This window comes from Brachycentrus maculatus, unplaced genomic scaffold (genome assembly GCF_059751285.1).
Source record: "Brachycentrus maculatus isolate JH-2025_06_01 unplaced genomic scaffold, ASM5975128v1 h1tg000396l, whole genome shotgun sequence".
Classification (NCBI taxonomy): domain Eukaryota; kingdom Metazoa; phylum Arthropoda; class Insecta; order Trichoptera; family Brachycentridae; genus Brachycentrus; species Brachycentrus maculatus.
In genome coordinates, this window is record NW_028281145.1 from 930,298 (window position 1) to 953,118 (window position 22,821).

General features: G+C 29.1%; 1 protein-coding gene across 5 annotated transcripts in view; it reads left to right on the top strand.

Annotated features, from left to right (window-relative positions):
• Positions 1-22,821, top strand: part of LOC148302933 (band 4.1-like protein 4A) — a 252,422-nt gene that overhangs the window by 20,973 nt on the left and 208,628 nt on the right. For all 5 annotated transcript variants that reach the window (XM_088270824.1, XM_088270829.1, XM_088270828.1 and 2 more), the window contains exon 2: positions 731-869. In XM_088270824.1, the coding sequence (XP_088126950.1) occupies positions 786-869 (84 nt within the window). In that variant the 5' untranslated portion in view covers positions 731-785. The remainder of the gene's footprint in view (positions 1-730; positions 870-22,821) is intronic.

Sequence of the window (22,821 nt, forward strand, 5' to 3'; positions counted from 1 at the left end):
AAATAAAACAATTTTGTTTTAACCGCTTTTTACCGGTAAACATTTTCCAACCGGTTTCGACAAGAACCTTGTTATCCTCAGGGTTTATGTACTAAATATAAAACATACATAAATACTCATAGTTAGGTTATAGTTAATAACCCTTCCCTTACGATACCAAAAACTTCCACGCACTCCGTACACGTAATTACCTATAACCTAACTATGAGTATTTCAATGGTTTAAAATTAGTACATTAACCTTTAGGATGACAAGATTCTTGTCGAAACCGGTTGGAAAAAGTGTACCAATAAATAGTGGTTAAAACAAAGTTGTTTTATTTTATAAAGTTTAATACATTTCTACAATTTGATTTCATCCTAGTATGTGGTTAGGTTATAGTTAATTACCCTTCCCTTACTACGTGTACGGAGTTCGTGGAAGTTTTTGGCATCATAAGGGAAGGGTAATTATTTATAACCTAACTATGAGTATTTCAATGTTTTAGAATTAGTACATAAACCCTAAGGATGACAAAGTTTTTGTCGAAACCAGCTGTAAAAAGTGTACCAATAAAAAGTGGTTAAAACAAAGTTGTTTTGTTTTATAAAGTTTAATACATTTCTGTAATTTGATTTAATTCTAGTATGTGCATAAATGTAAAGACATACACGTCCAAAAAACCTAACCACTGAGCTGTGATCGCGACTTTACAACTGGCGGTAAAATGTGTTTGTATTTCTTTCACCAGGATAGCAGAAGTCTCGTGATGGTTCTGTAATCGGCAGTGGAGTGAGGAGCTCGCCATGCAGTGGGTGTGCGGGGCGGGCCGCGTGCTCGCGTGCCGCATCGTGCTACTCGATGAGAGGGAGCAGCTGCACGAACTTCAGGTATGTGGCTCCATCTGGTCAAGCATGTCGTCTCTATATCTTAGCTATCCTATAAGGCCTGTACGCACTGGACCTGTGCAACCAATGACAATAGTTGACAATTTGTGTGGCTGTCTGTATGATAACGCACTAGGTAACCATCGTCAAGTCGCCTGGCTGTAAAACGTGTTAACGTACATTCAAGATCAAGAAAACAAGGCGTCAATACGATGCGGTGCCCTATGAATCATTAGGTGATGATAACGATAATAATAATAATAAGAAAAAAATATTGATTACGATCCTATCATAGTATTTTGAGGCATAAATATTTTTTTTGCTTATAATTTTTTGTTGTTAAAAATACAGGATTAGTTTTATTGGTACAAGAATTTCATAAAACACTGACTGTTTTACTGTATAATATTTACACATTTATACCTGGAATAGTGTTGTATTAGATTTAAATAAAGTTTTCGGTTGTTGCAATAAGTTAAAAATAGTTTATGATTTTCAGCAAATTATCGTTGAATTTTCATTGTGTAATTCCATATATTATGACTATAACCGTTAACATCAAATTCACGTCGAGTACTTCATAATTATTTCACATTTTCTCAGCATTGAGCGAAGAACGAATAATAGCGCATACATCGAAATCATAATTAAAATAATTTGTTTTACATAATTCGTGAACTAATAAATCATTATGATCTGAGTAATTATACCTCATTTAATCCGGGACACTGTCTCTATCGCGTGATTCGCAGCAGTTATTGTTACGTTACTTTTTTGCGAGGTATAAAATTAAACAATTGCTTTTTTTACGACGCTCTTTTCATGAGGCAATATTGATACGGTAGATCTTGTAAGCGTGTATATTTTATAAAAATATTCACATGTTCATAATCAAAGAAATCAATATCAGAAACTTCTTAATATATTTTTTAAATCACTCATTTCGAAATTTGAAAAAATGTGAATTGGTTCATATAAAATACATAAGAGAATTAGTTCTTAATAATACAGTAGATCTTGTAAGCGTTTTTATTTTATAAAAATATCATGTTCATAATCAAAGAAATCAATATCAGTAATATCCTTAATATATATTTTTTTAATCACTCATTTAGAAATTTAAAATTATGAGAATTTTTCTAAAAAAACATAATTTTTATTGCTTCATTAAATATCAAGAAAACAAATGTAAAAAATACACCTGTTTTTCTCGAGTAAAGACTTTTTAGAAGGTCACGATTTTCCTACGATGACTTTTTTCAATTCCTCGATTCAGGAGAGATTTTGGTTCAATTCGAGCAAACTATCGAATGCTACAACAAAATAATACTAGTACTTATACTTCGAGTGTATCATATTACAAAATATACATTCCATGAACAATAATTTCTTCTAGTCCTTTACGTTTACATATCAGATAGCAAAAACAATAAAAATATCATAATTTTATGGAGCCGTATTGACTGATAAATTTGAAAATCGATTTTTATTTCGTCGATCGATTTATATAGCGCAATCACGATTTCGGATAAGGATCAATTTTTGTTCTCGGTATTCGTAAGATTTAACCTTTGCAGTTCAATACTGAGCAACATCTTACACAATCGTACTGGATCATGCTACATTGTATCAAATACCCAGTGCTTAGTTTGTATGGATTATCCAACTCGTTGAAATCACCCTTTAGTGTAAAAACACTTACAAAAATAAACATTTTCATGAATAGCTTTCTAACTTTTGAACCCTTCTCAGGCAATATTTAATGTTTTTTGCCTTTTTTTAACAGTTTTGTCCTTCGTTTGAGTTTAAATATATTCTTCTCCTGTATCCAATAATCTGAAACATATCACTCATTATATAACATTTTTTTACACCCAATATAGTTGCTTATGCACCATTTGGTGGAGGCAGTTATCAGAGTAAATAAATATTTAATAATTAAGTATAACTAACTAACCATTACGCCGCTTCTCCGCAGGGGTAGGCAGAGAGAATAGAACGCCATACCACTCTATCTTTGCAAACATTCTTCGCCTCTTCCACGTTCATGCATCTCCACATACATACCCGCCGATTATTTCGACTTCCAACCTGACCGCTTTCAAGTATTTGACATACCTGATCGTGCTTAGTTTTTCTACTCTTTTTTCCAGCTACATTCGCCTCGTAAATTTGTTCGTAAACCGTTCATTCCTCACTCATTCGTTCCACATGTACAAATAATTTCAACACACCTTCCTTGATTTTATCGATAATGCTTATCTCAGCCTTGCCTTCCTTCCTTATTTCACAATTCGAACACCTATCGTACATCGTTTTGCCGCACATTCGTCTGAGAGATGGCATTTCGACTGCATGTAGTTAACTTTCATCCTTCCATAATTAATTATAAATATTAATACATACTTTGTTTCAATCATAATTGTTTCAGTATCGTTTGGGACTAATATAATATGTCTAATGAAAGCGGTCGGTCACTCACAAGAATACTCCTCTTTTATTTATATAGATATTAATACATTAAAACAAAGATGTCGGCTGTTTGCAATCCTATGATTAATTTGTTGAAACATCGTATTAGATATTATAATGCCAAATGTATTAGAAACGGTTGAACTCGACGCGGGAGGTCTCCTATTGTAACCTCAACACAAAAAAAGGTTGAAGAGAAAATAATATTATTTATTGTTTCGTTTTCAGTTTATGTAATAACTTTGAATTTCACTGATATCTTACTGATAAATCTAGCTTTTAATTTCTAGTTAGATTATGTATTATCTTCTTAAACCAGCGAAGTTAATAATGGAACCTTGTTTGTTGTACATTAAAACACACAAAAACCTCATTATATTTCCATCCAAATAACTTAAAAATTAGTATATTGTTCAATGATTTTTCTTACCTGTCATGTAAATTATGATGATATTGACACTTCATCAATACAATGTCCTATACACCATTTGATCAAGATAAGAACAAGGATCAAATACATATATTATACCACCTACTCTGTGATGAAATTTTTAAAACAATATAACTTTTGATTTTTTATTTATTTCTTGTAATAAATAGATTTGCAGGATATTATCTGGCCTTGAATAAGGTATTTTATAAGCTAAATACTATATAAATTCAATTTAATGTAGCCCAATCTCTTCTACTTTTTTCTAATTTTATTTGTTGTTGAAAAAACCCCGAGCAAAGTACCTATAATAGTTTATAACTATGTGTTTGTGATGCAATGTATTATTGCAGTTTGAATCGTTCAAATATATAATTTGAATGTTAACTCGAATTTAAGATATGCACTTATTATTAAATTACCATAATTATTATTTCTTTTACAGATTAAATTTTTACTTTTTTCTTTCAAAATTTAATGATTTTACTATAGTATTAATACTGAATTCGTCAAAAATTATATTATATTATAGTATTAACACCAAATGCGTCAAAAAGAACTGGATTATCCCAATGTTATAATGCCTACTATATATTTTTTTACTGTTGATTTTTTCCTCAAATTTGTAAATGACTCCTGTTGTCCTATATCTATGTAACTACTTCACCTTTATAGGTATGAGGTCTTTTAAAACGTATTTTCTATACGATAATAATATTCTCGCATGCATAAGATATTAGTTTTAAATTACCTTTCTATAGAAGGACTGAAACTAGAAGCCTCAATAATAATAATAAAAAAAAACTTTAAGTACTTATAATAATTATTTAAAAAAAATACTAAATTGCATGATTTAAAATTGAAAATCTTTAACCCAGAATATTTCTGACGAACGAAAATACATAAATGGTTGATTCGTTTGCATTCGATGATGGATATACTATACTACGATATATTTTATCTACCAATTGGAGAGTATAATGTAGCATAGAATCATTTATAGATACACAGTTTACTTTATTACTTTGCTTTATATTATAAATTTGAACATTACGTCCATTAAAATTAATGTTTGTATTGTTTTATAATTTTACAAGGCCACTAATCCATCAATGCTTAAGGATCGTTTAGCGAATCTAACGCAATATATTTTTTTAGGTACCGGCTTAAGACATCGAGCGTTTATGTATCGTAAAAAATATTGTTTATGTTCGAGTAGAAAAGTTGCTCAGAGTTTTGTACGACCATGAGATTGTCATAAATTGGCCTCTCAGTACTTCGGGGCATAAAAAATGTCGATTCTCTGTTAATCCTAGCTTAAAAGCCAGCTCATCATTTTGTGAGCGTCGTTATGAGATTATATCTTATAGCGGTATGGGCATGGTATTCTTTGTATAACAGGCATTATGTCTTTAAATAATTATTATGACATGATATTTTATTTTTTTCTGGATTATTGTGTGTTTGAAATCCTACTTGCCGACGTTTCTAGCTGAGCACCATATAAAATCGGGGCACAGTTTCTCTTTTAAAACCGAAATTCTAGGTAGGCCGATAAGTTCACAAAAGTCGATTGGTTAAAGAAACCATAAAAATAATGAAGACAAAATCCATAAAACATTGATACCGATGATTTTTGTTTAAAGTCACTTCGAAAATAATTTCGTTTAGTAGACGTCTTTAAATAAATTAGATAGGCAGAAAGACTTACGTACTTAATAGAAATAAATAAAAACTTGAATCCAATGGAAAGAAAAAAAAGATATATTTATGTTACAAAAGAATACGGAATCATTATTTTTTGTAAAAAAAACATCACGATACAAAACAAACTTGAAACAAACTGTAAGACTTTGTTTGGAACGAATTTTTCTGTTTTCTTTTGATATATGTACACTCATGTATACAAATACGCATATTCACACACACACACACGCGTGTGTATGTATAAGTACATTTGTTTATTTTTCTTTATGACTCAAGATTTTAATAAGATATTTTAAAGTATTTCCTAGAAATAGTAACCGAATATCAGTACATTTCTTATGATTAAAATAAGAGGGTGTTAATCATGGAAATTAGCGTTCGTCGGGGCTTGGCAGGATCACTAATCGCTCTGTACAAGGCGAGAAACTGGTGAGATGAAGCATTTAAATTTTCTCTCAGTAGGTACACCGCTTTCAATACATTTGCATAATTATATTTCCAAACTTTGGTGTGATTTATGACTTTTCGTCCTTTTTGCGGCCAAGGTTCTGATGCCTGTAATTTAAATAAATGCATTCTCATTTCTCATTGCTCCAACCCAGAAATAAGTCCGGTTAATTACGTCACAGTGTTAAGTATTTCTGTATAATCTGTTTGGATGAAATGATTTATTAATCTTTCGTTTTGTGTACTCGGTACAATATACAGACATTACGGGAGAATGCCAACTCCATTGTTACATTAATAATGGGAACCTCAATTTCAAATGATTATGTACTTAAGATAATTAAATTATTTGAAATGTAAAGCTCATATTTTCCTGAAAAGTATTGTGAAAGATATACTCAATTAAATATTATTTCACTGAAATTATTTCTTTTCACAAAAGTTCCGTTTTTTATTCCGAATAAAATAGTTCATTATAAAAGTACCTATGTATATAAACGAAAAATAAATAAATATAAAAGAACAATAAGTAAATTACTAAGAAATGATGACTTCAGTGTACTTTACTGTAAAACTAGTAAAATGCACTTTAATATATTTTTATACTTAGTTGACTATTTCACTCATGTGAGTTTTTTTTCAAATGTTTAGAAGCAAGAGAAACTTATTATGATCGTTAAAATATTCACCCTTTATTAATTTAAAAAAATCATAATCATGTGATTAGGAGATATTTTCCCTTCTCACTTTCTTAAGGTGAAATATTATAAGAAAATATCAAATTTATTCATTTAAAACTAAGAATATTTTATATATACTTATTTAAATTTAATTGATTTGAATCATATTCAACATAGCATCAATTAAAGGATTTTAGTAGTACAGTTTCTAGTGACAAAATGTCATACCGCGGATCCTTTTGCAGCAAATCTACCTTTATGATTTCCAAACACCATCAAGGTTGTATCGTGGTCTAAAGATACTTTACAAAATGTGTTTTTAGTCTCTTTACGTTATTTTTACGGTATTCAAATTTAAGTCACTTTTGCCACTGGGGTCAGTTTTACCAACCCTTCCGATCACGTTGGGGTTTCGAGGTCAGCTTTGTGTAGGCTTGCTTATGCTCCGTAGAGTTTACTAATTGGTACAGTCTGGCAAAACCGAGTTGCCACTGTATATCCCCGACAGTTGGACCATCTGGTTTAGTATATCTACTTGTACCTTTTCACCTCATGGTAGATTATTAATGATGAACCTTTCTTTAAATCAAGTTAAGAAATAATTAATTGATTTAAAATTAACTAATAGTAACTAACGAGGAGAACTAGTCGGGGGAGGCAGAGAATAGAACCACATACAAATCTGTCTTTGCAAACAATCTTCGACACTTTCATATTCATGCATCTCTTCATACATTCCCCCGATTATTGCGAATCCTGACTTGACCATTTTCAAGTGTATGAAATATTTTCTTGATCATCCCAAGGTTTCCTTGATCTTCTTTATTTTTCTTCAGATTTCTTATAAATTATTTATATCTACCACGCATATTTATTCTGTACAAAGTACCAAAACGAGTCATTAAAGAAATTACGCTAAGAGATGAGTACAATATATTAAAGCTCATTTATTTAGAGCCATGTGCTTTGATAGAACTTTATTGAGGGTTCTTTGAAAGCATCCTTATACCTCCTCATACATATTCGCCGATTATTCCAATTCCTGACCTGACCACTTTCAAGTATTTCAAATACTTGTTCATACCTAGTTTTCCTCAATTCAATTTTTTTCTCAGAAACTGGATGCCACGTAGGCAGTTAATATATAAAATAATCTTATAATTTACCAAAGTATTGTATAAAAGTTTTATGATAAATGTGTATTTTTAATCGATCAAAAATATTCTTGAAAAATATGGAAAATTGCTTACCTAAGGGGTTTTTGTTTTATTTCTAAAATTGATTTTAATACTGTATAAAATAAACAACGAATTTCATTTACAGAAGGAATATTTTGTGAGGTATTGACCACAAATTTATACTTCGTTAATATTACTGATATTTGTCGGAAACAGTCAGTCAATGCAAATCCTGTATTGAAATTTCAACGAAGCACTGATTGACGTTCAACAGTAATTTTGACATTAGATCATAGCTGAAACAATTATATTTCAGCCATGAATCGTTCTAATTTAGATTTACAGTTTTGGATCCAATATTCATGTGCTATATTTAAATTCAATTTCAGCACTCTTATGACGTTAATATATGCAGTGTATATGTAAATATAAATTAAATATTTACCTGGTAGTCGGAGGAGAGAAGCGTCGTATAACTAACGCAAAGTTGACAAAGTTCACTTTGCAAAATATTTTATTTTCCAGGGCAATCAAAAATTTCACTCACGTTTCAAAATACACCAGGAATTTTAATGAAGTAAAATTCAGTTTGTATGCGCTCTACACACTCTCCTTAGATTTTCAATCTTGAGTTAGTAGTTTTATATCATAAAGTATGCGTTGAAACTACAAGCAATATCATTTTCGCCAAGTTTGCGATGCCATCAGTGATATTAATTTTACTCGAATTTAAATTTTTCTGTATACTTAACCGTGCACTAGTCTCGAATCTTTATGTCAAATGAGTAGAAGTACTGATCACATATTAAACCTGTTTTTATTTTTAAATCTTGATTTTATATTAAAACCTTTAAAAAAATATATTCATAACATTACATTACATTAATTGAATCAAGCTATATATTGTTCACAAGTTTCTCAACTAATAGCACAGCTATCAGCCCTACTTCTAAATCTTTTAAATAAGAACTAGCATATGAAAGGAATCCAACAACATTGCTTATAAAAAAAATAACGTAATTTGGATGTTCAATAAAGGGAAGAATAGTGAACGATACACAAGTATTTAAATATGTCTTCTTCTTCAAACCCTTATCCACTCCCCAGTGGTGCATAGAGCACTGTATCATACGAATGCTGGATCGTTAATACATGAAGGAAAGGTGATCAGCCCTCCGCTAAGGTATCAGTCCAGGGTGATATCAAATAAATATTAAAGTAAAAAATCACTTATTGATGTTTATTCGACCCCCCCCTGGGAATCAAACCCGGGACCTCTAGAATGGTAGTCGAACGTGCTGACCATTACACTTTGGAGACGGATATAATTAATTTGAATATGCATTCGGACAAAATAAATTTGTAATGAGGTTAAATAATTAAGAGGAAGATCGAGGAAAACTTGGCACAATCGTTAAGTCGTAATAATCGTCGGGCATGTGTGAGGAGATGCATGAATGTAGAAGAGGCGAAGAATGTTTGCAAAGACAGAGTGGTGTAGCGTTCGATACTCTCTGCGATTACCTCTGCGGGGAAGCGGCGTGATGGTTAGTTAGTTAGTTAGTTAGTAAAACAATTTAATACGTAATTAGAAAATTTATTCCGTATGTGCATATATTCATACTTAATGATAAAATTTTAGCATTAAAAAAAAAGTTATATTTTGCATGTTATTTTTTAGTTAGGACATATTGGCCGCGTGGACCGTATCGATTTTTGGGAAATTCGTCAAAACAAAAGTCCCGACTGGAATCGCAGTTGTCAGCGGATCGTACAATTTGTTAACAGTCGGATCGTTATTGTGTTGGGTCGGGCCTCCAGTAGAACGCGCCGAATCTGGCCCTGCTTATCCATTATTCAGTCGGACATGTATTGTTTAAATTTTTTTCTGAACATTGCACAATTCACGGTGACGTCGACATCGACATGACGATTTGATGCAATGGACGTTCTCGACCAGAGAAACATAAACTACAGCCATCAAGAACAATGACCCAATGTATATTTTTTACAAGAATTAAGGAAGTCAAATTTTGATTTAAATGGCATTTTTGTCATAGAATTCAATGAAAAATATATTTATATTTAAAATCAATCCACGATTTTTGACTTCACCGAATTTTTGCTTATATTTTGTCATATGTATTTTGTCAAATGTCATTTTCAATTGCGTCGATAAAATACACCTTGACGTTTCAATTCCTACAATATTATGTACACCTGAATGTATTTTTCCGCTACAGTTTGAGGAAGTTTTTGAATGCCGAAACAGCTGTCACATTGAATATTTTAAAAATCACAATTGCCTATTTTTTAATAAACATTGTCGATTTCAATTTTATTTCACGAGTAGTTATAATAATAACTCTGTGGACAATCTAAACTAATTATTACGCCGCTTCCTCGCAGGGGTAGGCAGAGAGAATAGAACGCCACACCATTCTGTCTTTGCAAACAATCTTCGCTTCTTTCACATTCATGCATCTCCTCATACCATATCTGACTAATAGCGTGGATAATCAATCCATTTTTTACTTATTTATTTTTTTACAAACATGTTAATAAAATTAGTATATAACCACTCAACGAGATTTTTACGTCTACCGGTTTCGAGACGTACCCGTCTCTTCGTCAGGACAATCACTAACACAGCATGCAAACAATACTACCCTTCACCACCATAGCACCATTTACACACTCAAAACTACACAAAATGTCTAACACATGCGATTTTTGGTCGACCCGAAGACCAACATGCAATAAAAAATAATTAAAGTAAAAATGACTAAACACAAAGTAAATGCTTTAAATATTAATAATATTGAGAATAATCCATTTTTTATTTATTTACATTTATAAAAACACATGTTTCGATCTATTCAATATCATTTTCATACGTTTTATATTTCAAGTAAGTAGTATACATTAAATGCTGGTTTCAGTGGATCCATTTCAGCCTATTTCATGTACAATAAGATATTAGTTCAAAATATGTAATATAATAACAATAATAATATTAATAAAACCCTTTTCCGCACCCCTATGGTGCATAGGGCACTACGTCATATAAACGCTGAGTTTCCTTGATCGTTTACACATGAAGGAAAGGCGACCAGCCCTCCGCTTCAGGTACCAGTCCAGGGTAATATTGAATAAATATTACTGTGAAAAAACCACTTATATTTGTTTGACCCCCCCTGGAAATCGAACCCGGTACCTCCAGAACCATTACATTACGAGGCGGACGTATGTAATATAACAAACACTAATATTTATTTCATATGAAACAGAGTTTAATTGTTGTTTCTGTGAATTCGGAATTGAACGTTCTGTTGTATATTTTTCATTACAAGGAGCGTTTTGATTGTCAGCTAAACGCTGGAAAAGTTTAGAAAACGTCTTGATCTTAAGTTCGGTTCGCCCAAGTCGAATTCTTTCAGAAACCCCTCAATGCTATAACTTTTCTTTTTAACACTTGGAACTTTTGATGCATGCTCGAGAGTTTATTAAAACTGAAAGAAAAAAGTGAACTTTTCTACCATACGCCACATCGCCCATCAATGACACCACGTCGCTGAATTTCGCTGAACGCTGAATTTCCTGAGCAGAATAATTAACAGCGTAAAGGAATGACACTTTGAAAGGTCAACTGAAGTCTTTAAAATGGATTTGAACTTAAACTATTTTTGGTTGATTCATTTTACTTAAATAGATATTTTTTTTTAAAATTCTTGTAACCCCCTTATACTTGCAATACTCTTTACACGTAAAAAAACAAATATTAAATATCACTTAAGTAATTGAACCATACAAAAGTGGCCCACATATTAGTAAAATTAACATAGAAATCAAATAACCTTGTACTCAACTATGTTACAACGCAGGTTTTGTGAGGTAATGACGCTCTTTTGAATTTTTTAACTGTGCGACTGATGATATTCATTAGGAGTACAACTCTTTAAAAAAAGTGCGTTGACGTGAAATTTATATAATCGTTTCGTTCATTGATTCGGCAGCCACTTTGTGGTAAAAACTATCCATTTTTATTTTGTATACGGTGTTTGAAAATTGTAATTATATAATAATGTAAGGCAAACTAAAATTAAAACTAAAAAAAAATAATTAAGTAAAACTAATTAAGTAAAAATTAATTAAGTAAAATTAATTAAGTAAAAATAATTAAAATTAAAATAAGTAAAATAATTAATTAATTAATAATTAATAATTAATTAATAATTAATTAATAAGTAAAATTAATTAAGTAAAAATTAATTAAGTAATTTATTTAATTAAGTAAAACTGAAATTAAAAATACTACAATCTTGTTTTTTTTCCTCTAGAATATGGATGGAAGTCATATTTTAAAAATAAACAATTCAGTAATTTGAAATGAAAAAAAAACTTTGAAATGTTTTCCAAGAAAAGGGTTTAGTCATTTTCAAAGTTTATTTGGTTCCAGTTGCCATTTAGTTATGATTTATTTTTATATCAAAGTGCGTTAAATTTATTTATTATTTAGTTTTAAATAACATGACACCAACATTAACAAATGAAAATCTAAAATATAAATTATCGGCCTATTTTTGCTTGTCATTGAGTATTTATTTAATATATATGCCTTTCTTATTTATTTCATAAGAGGTTATTAAAAATATATCTTATATTTTCTGTCAATAAATATAAGGACCCAAGAGTATTGTTGTCCTTGGGAACCTCATTACTTAGGAGATTTTCCTCCAATTTATGATATTTTTCCAACTTCCTCTCTCGCGCAAATATTACGTCCTCGCAGAAATACGAACATACTCGTATCTATTGAATATAATACTTCCATATTATATTTATATCTCCCCTGATAGACGCTTCAGTTGTTGAAATACCCCATAGGTCTCTACAGCCGTGTCTGCGGTGCGGATTGCCGAAATGTTTTCCACGATATAAATTCTGATAAGTTTGCTAAGCCGACTTCGTGGCGTTATGGACGGTCCGTTGCTCCAATCTCCAGTCTACAATTTTGCCATGAAAATTGATTCATTCGCGGATGGGTTACAATATAAAATCTACTGTGTCTAACCGTAAAACGGATGGGTCTGTTTTTCGAATCGGAATAGCGTATACAATAAAGTTGATGATATTATTTTCGTCTTCCGAATATATGGGTCCACAAATCTATGCGCATTAAAACAAACGAAAGATTATCCAATTTCGTTAATTATTAAATTTGAAATATTTTTTAATACATTGAGTTTCATGATATAACGTACAGTGCTTAATATTAGAAACGGACGGTTGAAGTATTTCCTTTCATTCCCTTTTCAGCACAAAGTTACAAAAATTCCTGCGCTTCTATCAGACTAGAAACTATAGTACCGAGGATTGCGAAAATACTGCCAACCAAAACCGCTGTACCGATGGAATAATGCTGGAGCCAATTAAAAAGTTCACAGTTTATTTTCCCCCCGCTGGGGTTAGCCCTCACCTCTACGTCACCCTCACACCTCGCCCCGTGCCACCCCGATGTTTGTGGCCGCGGACCGTTAGGGGACTCCCAAGCCGACTAATTCAATAGTTGCTGGTTCGCAAAATTGAACTTCGTACTACCGTCAATGGGAGAGCGTTTTAAGTGAACTTTTATTTGGTCGTGTGTTTTTATGAATTGGTGATCGCGTTTTTACTATAGAATTCCAATTCGTATCAAATGAACGACGCTACAAGCGCTTACAAGCGGCGTATTTTTTTGTATAAAAACGTGTTTTTTTACCATTTCATAAATTAACAAGCTCGAGAATATTAGAGTAGATATGACGTCAACATATCGTCGAATACGTGCTGAATTAATCAAAGTTAAATAAAAAAAATCGTTTCAGCCGAATTCGATTCCAAAGGGAATCCTTTGATATAACGATGTTTTCTTTGTGATTTATAAATTACTTTGATTCGTAGGCTACTCGGTTATGTCCAAATTGATATAATTGGCGACGTTGATGACTCTGCTTATTACCGTATCTCTGAAACCTCCGAGAGTTTGTACGAAGTTTACAATATCTCCGGCGGCAGTAAAATATCCGAGATATCATCTCCGACCAAAGAATGGTATTAAATGGGATTACATGTGCCCGGAAACATCTATGGGACGATGTTAAATTTCCGAGAAAAGATTTACTCGAGAAACAAAAGTAAGCGACATCAGATTGAGACATAAATATAGTTTAATGTGTTTTCCCGCGATATCTTGTCTGGTCCCCAGTTCTTTTATTATCTCCTGGTAATACATCAAGCGTGGCTTACAGTCACGCAGTCACGCCTACACTTTGTGTCTTCCACATCCCCTAACTGAAGCCTCTCGTCTCGGAGCTAATACTGCGAAGGGAGGAACTACACTCGGATACACGAGACTTACCTGTCTTCATTCAAATCTATTCTTATCTACAGTGTGTTTCAAAATAACAAATAAATATGAATACCCTCCTCGACAAATAATGTTAAAACATATTTTACTGCTGTTTTCATGTAATATAATAAAATTTTATTACAAGTTTCGTTCGCTTTAGAAACAAATATTACAAAAGTCTGTTGTTTCGTTAATTCAGTGCCACTGTAAGTAATAATATATATATATATATATATATATATATATATATATATATATATATATATATATATATATATATATATATATATATATATATATATATATATACAATATATATATATATATATATATATATATATATATATATATATATATATATATATATATATTTAAATATATATATATATATAAATATATAAATACATATATATATATATATATATATATATATATATATATATATATATATATATATATATATATATATATATATATATATATATATATATATATATATATTTATATATATATATATATATATATGTATATATATATATATATATATATATATATATATATATATATATATATATATATATATATATATATATATATATATATATATATATATATATATATATATATATATATATATATATATATATATATATATATACAAGTTCTCGTCCTCGAGGTTCTGGTTCTGAGTATACTTATAATAAATAATAAAAAATACTTTGCAGCCATGTATTTTATGTTATTTATCACGGCTGCTCTGGACCCTTATATAATGCCATATAAACGTGCGGAATACTTTCATGAGCAAAGAAAATATAAGCATAAGTAAAACTCAAAAAAAAAATACGTAGAGGAACAAAATATTACAATTCTTACATTTAAATATATACAAATACATGATACATCAAAGAAAAAGATATATTGTGTTCATATATTCAGTGCCACTGTAAGTAATATATATATATATATATATATATATATATATATATATATATATATATATATATATATATATATATATATATATATATATATACAATATATATATATATATATATATATATATATATATATATATATATATATATTTAAATATATATATATATATAAATATATAAATACATATATATATATATATATATATATATATATATATATATATATATATATATATATATATATATATATATATATATATATATATATATATATATATATATATATATATTTATATATATATATATATATATGTATATATATATATATATATATATATATATATATATATATATATATATATATATATATATATATATATATATATATATATATATATATATATATATATATATATATATATATATATATATATATATATATATATATATATATATATATATATATATATATATATATATATATATATATATATATATACAAGTTCTCGTCCTCGAGGTTCTGGTTCTGAGTATACTTATAATAAATAATAAAAAATACTTTGCAGCCATGTATTTTATGTTATTTATCACGGCTGCTCTGGACCCTTATATAATGCCATATAAACGTGCGGAATACTTTCATGAGCAAAGAAAATATAAGCATAAGTAAAACTCAAAAAAAAAATACGTAGAGGAACAAAATATTACAATTCTTACATTTAAATATATACAAATACATGATACATCAAAGAAAAAGATATATTGTGTTCTGAAAAAAAATACATTAATGTCCTTTAAAAAATTATCAACCTCTTTCTAGATTACGATGTTTTTCTCGGATGATCAGTCCAGATCAGATTCATGCTAAACGACTTTGAAATATGAGATGGCTTATATTGATTTAAAAGATCCTTTGATTATCCATTTTGCTCTTGTTTATTTTGATGCTTGGATTCATCTGCGGTCAATCTGACATCGTTTGAGTATTTTCATTAAAGTTTCATCAACAGGAAGTGTTTGAAGCCTCTTCTGATGTCATCGTTTCAGGAATTTTTAGAATCTCAATATTTACCAAAAAAAATAAGCGATGCTTCGAGTTTTAAATATTTTTAAAAAAAAAGGGAAATATTTGTGTTGTTATTATTTACAAAAATACTTCAATTTCATAGCATTTCTGTAAGCCTAAGTGGCTTTTTATTAGATAGGTATCATAATTGCGGCGGAGTAGGTTCGAATCAAGAAACTCTGACTCAAGAGTCCACGATACTAACCACGGGACCACAATCCGACACAATTTAGTAAAAAAAAAACACAAAGAAAATTTATACAGAAATAGATTGCAGCTTTGGTGAACCTAATCGTCTTAAAGTTAAATAACTCAAATAGCTTATAAGAAACGGTTTTCCTTTGTTAAAGCAGCCAGATCCTTCAAACGTTAGTGAAGAACTTTGATATTATTGTAGGAGCGTACAAAATATAACGGTCTACTGACAGTCCCCATTAAAAGTGAGTCTAGACAATCAGAAGGGAATCTTCCCTTGTCGCGCTGTCACCCTGTCACCCTGTGGGGAGGTAGGTACTCGAGAACAAAGTTTCACATGCAAGTGACAGTGAGAGATAGCTTCTTCAGACTTAGGAAATTTGAATCGCTCTTATCAAACATCAATATTGGAAACAATTTATCATAACTTGCCATCTCTCTATTGTCTCCTCGTTTGGAATCGTTACACACATACATACATACATATATAACATACATACATATATAAAGGGGATGTATTGCTACATGATCTTCTTCTTCAAACCTTTTCCGCACCGCAATGGTGCGCAGGGCACTGCATCTTAAAATCGCAGTGTTAATATGATACTTAACACACGAAGGATCAGCCTTCCGCTTCGGGTACCAGTCAAGGGTAATATTAAAAAAAAATCACTTATATTTTTTGAACCCCCCCCCCTGGGAATCGAACCCGGGACCTCCAGAACCCCCCTGGGAATCGAACCCGGGACCTCCAGAACAGCCGAGCGTGCTGACAATAACACTACGGAGGCGGACACTACGGTATTGTTATATAGTGAAGTTATACAATATTTAGACATCTCAACATAGATGAAGAAGAATGTTGTAGTCTGGTTATTTACAGGGCTAATTCTAGTCTGGTAATTAACATTTCTAGGCAGTTTCAATTTTTTTTTTTGCTTTTTTATTTTCAATCAAAATTTGTTTTAAATGTATAATAAAATATTACTATCAAATAAATAAAAATAATAAAATATTAAATAAATACATTTTTGACATCTCAACATAAATTAAGAAGAACATGAATGTCTCGGTATTTACAGGGCTTTTGACTTATCATACGTTGGTTAAGTGATCACTTTACACACGTGCAGCATTCACCATTCTACCCATGATTGACAACCACACTACTAAAAAATTTTGAACTCCTACACATATCATTAATCTCATGACACTGTACGTGTGAGTTATTTCTCATATTTGTAAGTAATAAAATAATGAAATAAAAATCTCCCCCTCTCCAACCTTCAACGTCTCAATGTCACAACTCTTTAAAATTTAGACTTAGCTTCACATACGGTGTTTAAAAAACACGTGCCGCTATCAATTTTAAGAAATAGTAATATTCATCACGTAAAACTTAAGGCCCAGTATTCGTTAAGTCGCAACAATAATATTCTCAATTAATATTCTCTTAATCCAGGTAACATTTTACTTTATTAATTTTTTAGTAAAGCAGCGTTTTTGCAATCGAGTTTTTATTGATTATATAGTCGAGATAATTATATATTTTTGAAAAGAACAACGTTATTGAAAGATAAGGAGTCAAAAAATATATTACTATATATATATATATATATATATATATATATATATATATATATATATATATATATATATATATATATATATATATTTATATATATATATTTATATATATATATATATATATATATATATATATATATATATATATATATATATATATATATATATATATATATATATATATATATATATATATATTTATATATATATATATATATATATATATATATATATATATATTATATATATATATATATTTAATATATATATATATATATATATATATATATATATATATATATATATATATATATATATATATTTATATATATATATATATATATATATATATATATATATATATATATATATATATATATATATATATATATATATATATATATATATATATATATATATATATATATATATATATATATATATATATATATATATATATATATATATATATATATATATATATATATATATATATACATATATATATATATATATATATATATATATATATATATACATATATATATATATATATATATATAATATATATATATATATATATATATATATATATATATATATATATATATATATATATATATATATATATATATATATATATATAAAACGTCGTAATATTTTCCTTCGTAAATTGGGTGTAAATAATATGTAAAGTGGGTGTATAATAATAAAATAAACAATGTGTTGCTTTGTAATTAAAGTTTATAATTAAAGTTTATTCTTAATTTATCTTTATAATATTTTTCTATCATCTATCTGATTCTGACAGTTCAGAATATTATATTTTTTCTATCTTATGTCTTTCGTTTAATTCAGTGCGACGCATGCTACATCTGGTGGTAGAACTGTTTTATGTAGGTACTATTTGTAAGTAGGTACTTAATAAAATGTATAGGTAGGTACCTAGGTATTTTATTACATATATAATATAGATATAATGAAAAAACCAATGCTAATTTAACGACATTTACGACTGCTACCAGCGTGTCCAATAAAAGGAGCATTGATAATGAAGTGCTTTTGTAAATGTCGCCCGTGAAACAAATAGACAAATGGGGTACAATGACTTCAGTCGCAGCGAGCTCCGAGCCGTGTATGCAATAATTATAACAATGGCAATAAAAATATTAGAGCGTGCATTGTTTCATTTATATTTCATTACCACGAGCAGTTCATAAACGTGCATCGGAAAATTGAAATTACGCTCCAATGCGAGCCGTGTAATTCATTAATAATTCACGAATAGTGTCTGGTTAAAATACACTAATTTCCCCATTAATAAATAATTTACATTTAAGGATCATTTGGAAACCTCGATCTAACGTTTAAGGTGGGATATTAGGTAGCCTGCAACTTATATTTTTTTAAACCCAGGTAACATTCATCTTATTGAAATTTTTGCTTTATACACCGTTTTTGTGTTGAAAAAATAATTAAATGGTTTTAAAAAAAAAATATTGAAAAGTAAGTATTTAGTTTATAAATTTCAACATATCATATATTCCATTTGAAAAAATCTAATATACATATATTCTTGAAAAAAAAAATTGTGCGCGGAGACACGTCTGGATCCTCGCGCAGCCGGTCCCTTACTGAATTATGTGTTTGCTAGTATCCCCTAAACGAAAACCAAAGTTTAACTCTTTTTAAAGGTTTATCTTTAGGTAGAAGAGATGTTATCAAGGCGATGGAGAAGAAAAGTATGAAAAATACATCGCAGTTCCCGGATCAATTCAAATAAAGACTTTCTTTATTCACATATAATAGATGCTAAGATTTCAAAAACGCATATGGCGGACGTTTTATATTTTTGCATCGGAAAATATTTCTTAGTTTTAGTTATGTGTAATGTAATGTAAACTACACTGTGGGTTGATTGTATTTTATAGTTAACTGTCCATTTTACACATTTCAATTAGTTTCCATATTACTCTACATTTTACGAAAGTAAAATATGGATATAAATAAATAATAATTGATGAAGAAAAAAAACTTATTTACTGCGTGTCAATTTGTTTTGTTGGGTAATATATCCAAAATTAAACAAGGTTTATTTAGTTGAATTCTACATTTTTTTATGTATATGTTGATACGTGACGCGTTTCGTCTTCTTAGGACATTATCAAACACTCATATCGTGGAGTGTTTGATAATGTCCTAAGAAGACGAAACGCGTCACGTATTAACATATCCATAAATAAATGTAGAATTCTACCAAATAAACCATGTTTAATTTTGGATATATTACCCAACAATTCAATATGGAATTCTACCAACTGTCTGCAGTTACAATAAATCAATTTGTTTTGTTGAAATATTTTTCATTTACGTTAAAAAAGATATGTATGTGTGATTGTATCAGAAAGGACGTGTGAAATGCTACTGTTGCAATATGTACCTACCTCGTCCCTTTTATGCGAAAATGCCAAAACGTCTTTGCTAATTCTTACATGTATTGTATTTTTCCCCTCGACTCCGGCATATAAAAAATAATGTGTTTTATTGGCCCATCCTTTCTCTACATCCTCTTCTTACACATCTCCATCATCCTTCTATTCTCCATCCCTCTCCAACAACCCTGAATTGTGTTTATGTTAACGACCTTTACTTTTCCTCGTTACCCGTCTTTAACGCAACACCTGAAGAAACCCTTTTAAGAGTATTTTTTGAACGACGTATTTGGAAAAGTGAAAAATAAGGATAAACAGAGATGAAATTATAGAACAGAATTTTTCAATGACCATTAGTCGATGTCTTTTGTGTAATGGGAAAATCTTCAACGTAGAAATGTGTGTATTTTTTCAACAGAGCGCAATTTATGTTTAAAAATTGAAATTGTTTATTCTTCTTTTTATTTTTAAAAGGAGAGAAAAATTCATAGGAAAGACGAAATAATTTTCTCATTGTGCGTTCTTTCAAAGTGATATGAGTTTCAGGAATTTTTAAGTGCTTAATTTGGGTTTCAAAATGATAACAAGATGTAAAATATATATATTTTTTTTTATAACATTTAACATTTAATGTAATAACCAAGCCTATGACGGTCATAAGGCCTGTAAATACCCAGATTTTCGTATACTCTCTTCATCTATGTTGAGATGCCAAAAATGTTAAAAAATAACTCCTTAGCGGAGATAATTCAGATTTGTGAAAAAGTATTTGGACGCACTCAAAATGTTATATATAAAATATATTTCGTTATTTGTTTTTACGTAAGTAGGTTTTACTGAAAGTATTATTTAAAAGAACTTTCAATAAGTGATTATAATAAGTAATATTTAAAGTATACTCGACGAAAAATTTATATTTTTTATTTATAAATAAGTAGAGTGCAAAATACGAACATATTTCTACAATTTTCATTTTCAACGATTTCAAAGATATTATTAAAATTTTTGATAAGTTGAAGGATTTCAATGAAGGTAAGTACAAATTATCTTGGTAGAAAAAATATAAAATGAGAATAACCAAAATTCTTGAAACAATTTGGCAAAATAAGGCATGGCTAACATTTTTTTCGCAGAAGGCAGACTTTTATTTTATTCAGTTTTTTCTTAAATAAAAATTCGTCGAATTGGCACGGTTTAAAAATCTAATTTAGTCACAAAATGTTATTTTGTGTGTTTAAAATAAAAATAAAATGAACATAGAGAGAAAAGACTTCTCAAAGATCATAAAACCAATTAAAACGAGCTTTTATACATACATTTCTAAAGGTTTCCCACAAAATTTACATTAAACGCATAAGTTAGTTAACTGTTATGAATTAATAAACGTCGTTCCGAGAGATAGATTTATGTTTTTTTACACAACCTGTTTTCCCATGAAACATAACAATGTGTAATGGTTTATGTGTATTACATGTTAGAAGGTACACAAAGATTGGATGTATTTTATTTCATACATATTCGTCTCCATACTTTGTTAACGTTTTTTACCAAACGGCTTTTCTTTTACTAGACTCGTTTGCACGAGTTTCTCTTATGTTAAATACATTTGAAGAGAAATAAAACCGTAATTATTGTGATTATGTAAAGTTAGTTCATGGAAATTGCAACTAGATTGATGAATGATACCCTGTAGACATATCGATTTTCTAATGATAAAAGTAGAATTTTTATAATTAATGATATTACGATTTTTAATCGATGATCTGTAATATTCATTCGAGCAAAATGTACTCGATTATTTCGACAAACTATTAATAAATTAAATTGAAATCGATTTAGAACATTTGGTCATTAATTACGTATGTTTAATTAAATTTAAGCTTATCAAGTTGTCATACTTACTTTTTTTCTTATCTCAGACAAAATCCGAAGTGTAACTCTATGAAATATTTACTTGTAACTAAATGCATTGTATTAAATTATACATATGTTACTAACATACATCTTGATTCTATGATGGTGTTTTAATTGGGTTAACATTTATAGTTATAAAAATATTTTACATACTTGAATTGACTAACTTTACGAGTATACGGATTGTACTCATACATATATGCGATCTTCATACATCATCTCTCTAGAACGACGTTAGTTGTATGTTATTAATGGTATTTCTATTATTTTAGTTTGATATTTTGTTATTATTAGATATTAGTAGAAAACAGCACTATTTTCTGCTTAATGTTAGATGTTGCACGTAAATCAAATGCTAGAATTACTCATTTTGGTTACTTCCATACATTGTACAATATACATATATGAAACGCAATCTCGTATAATATTATCACCGATGCGAATCAAGAGCAGAGAGACTACAAAATAAGTTATTTATTTTGCGGAAAAAACACGCTGCCACTGATATTTTCATATTC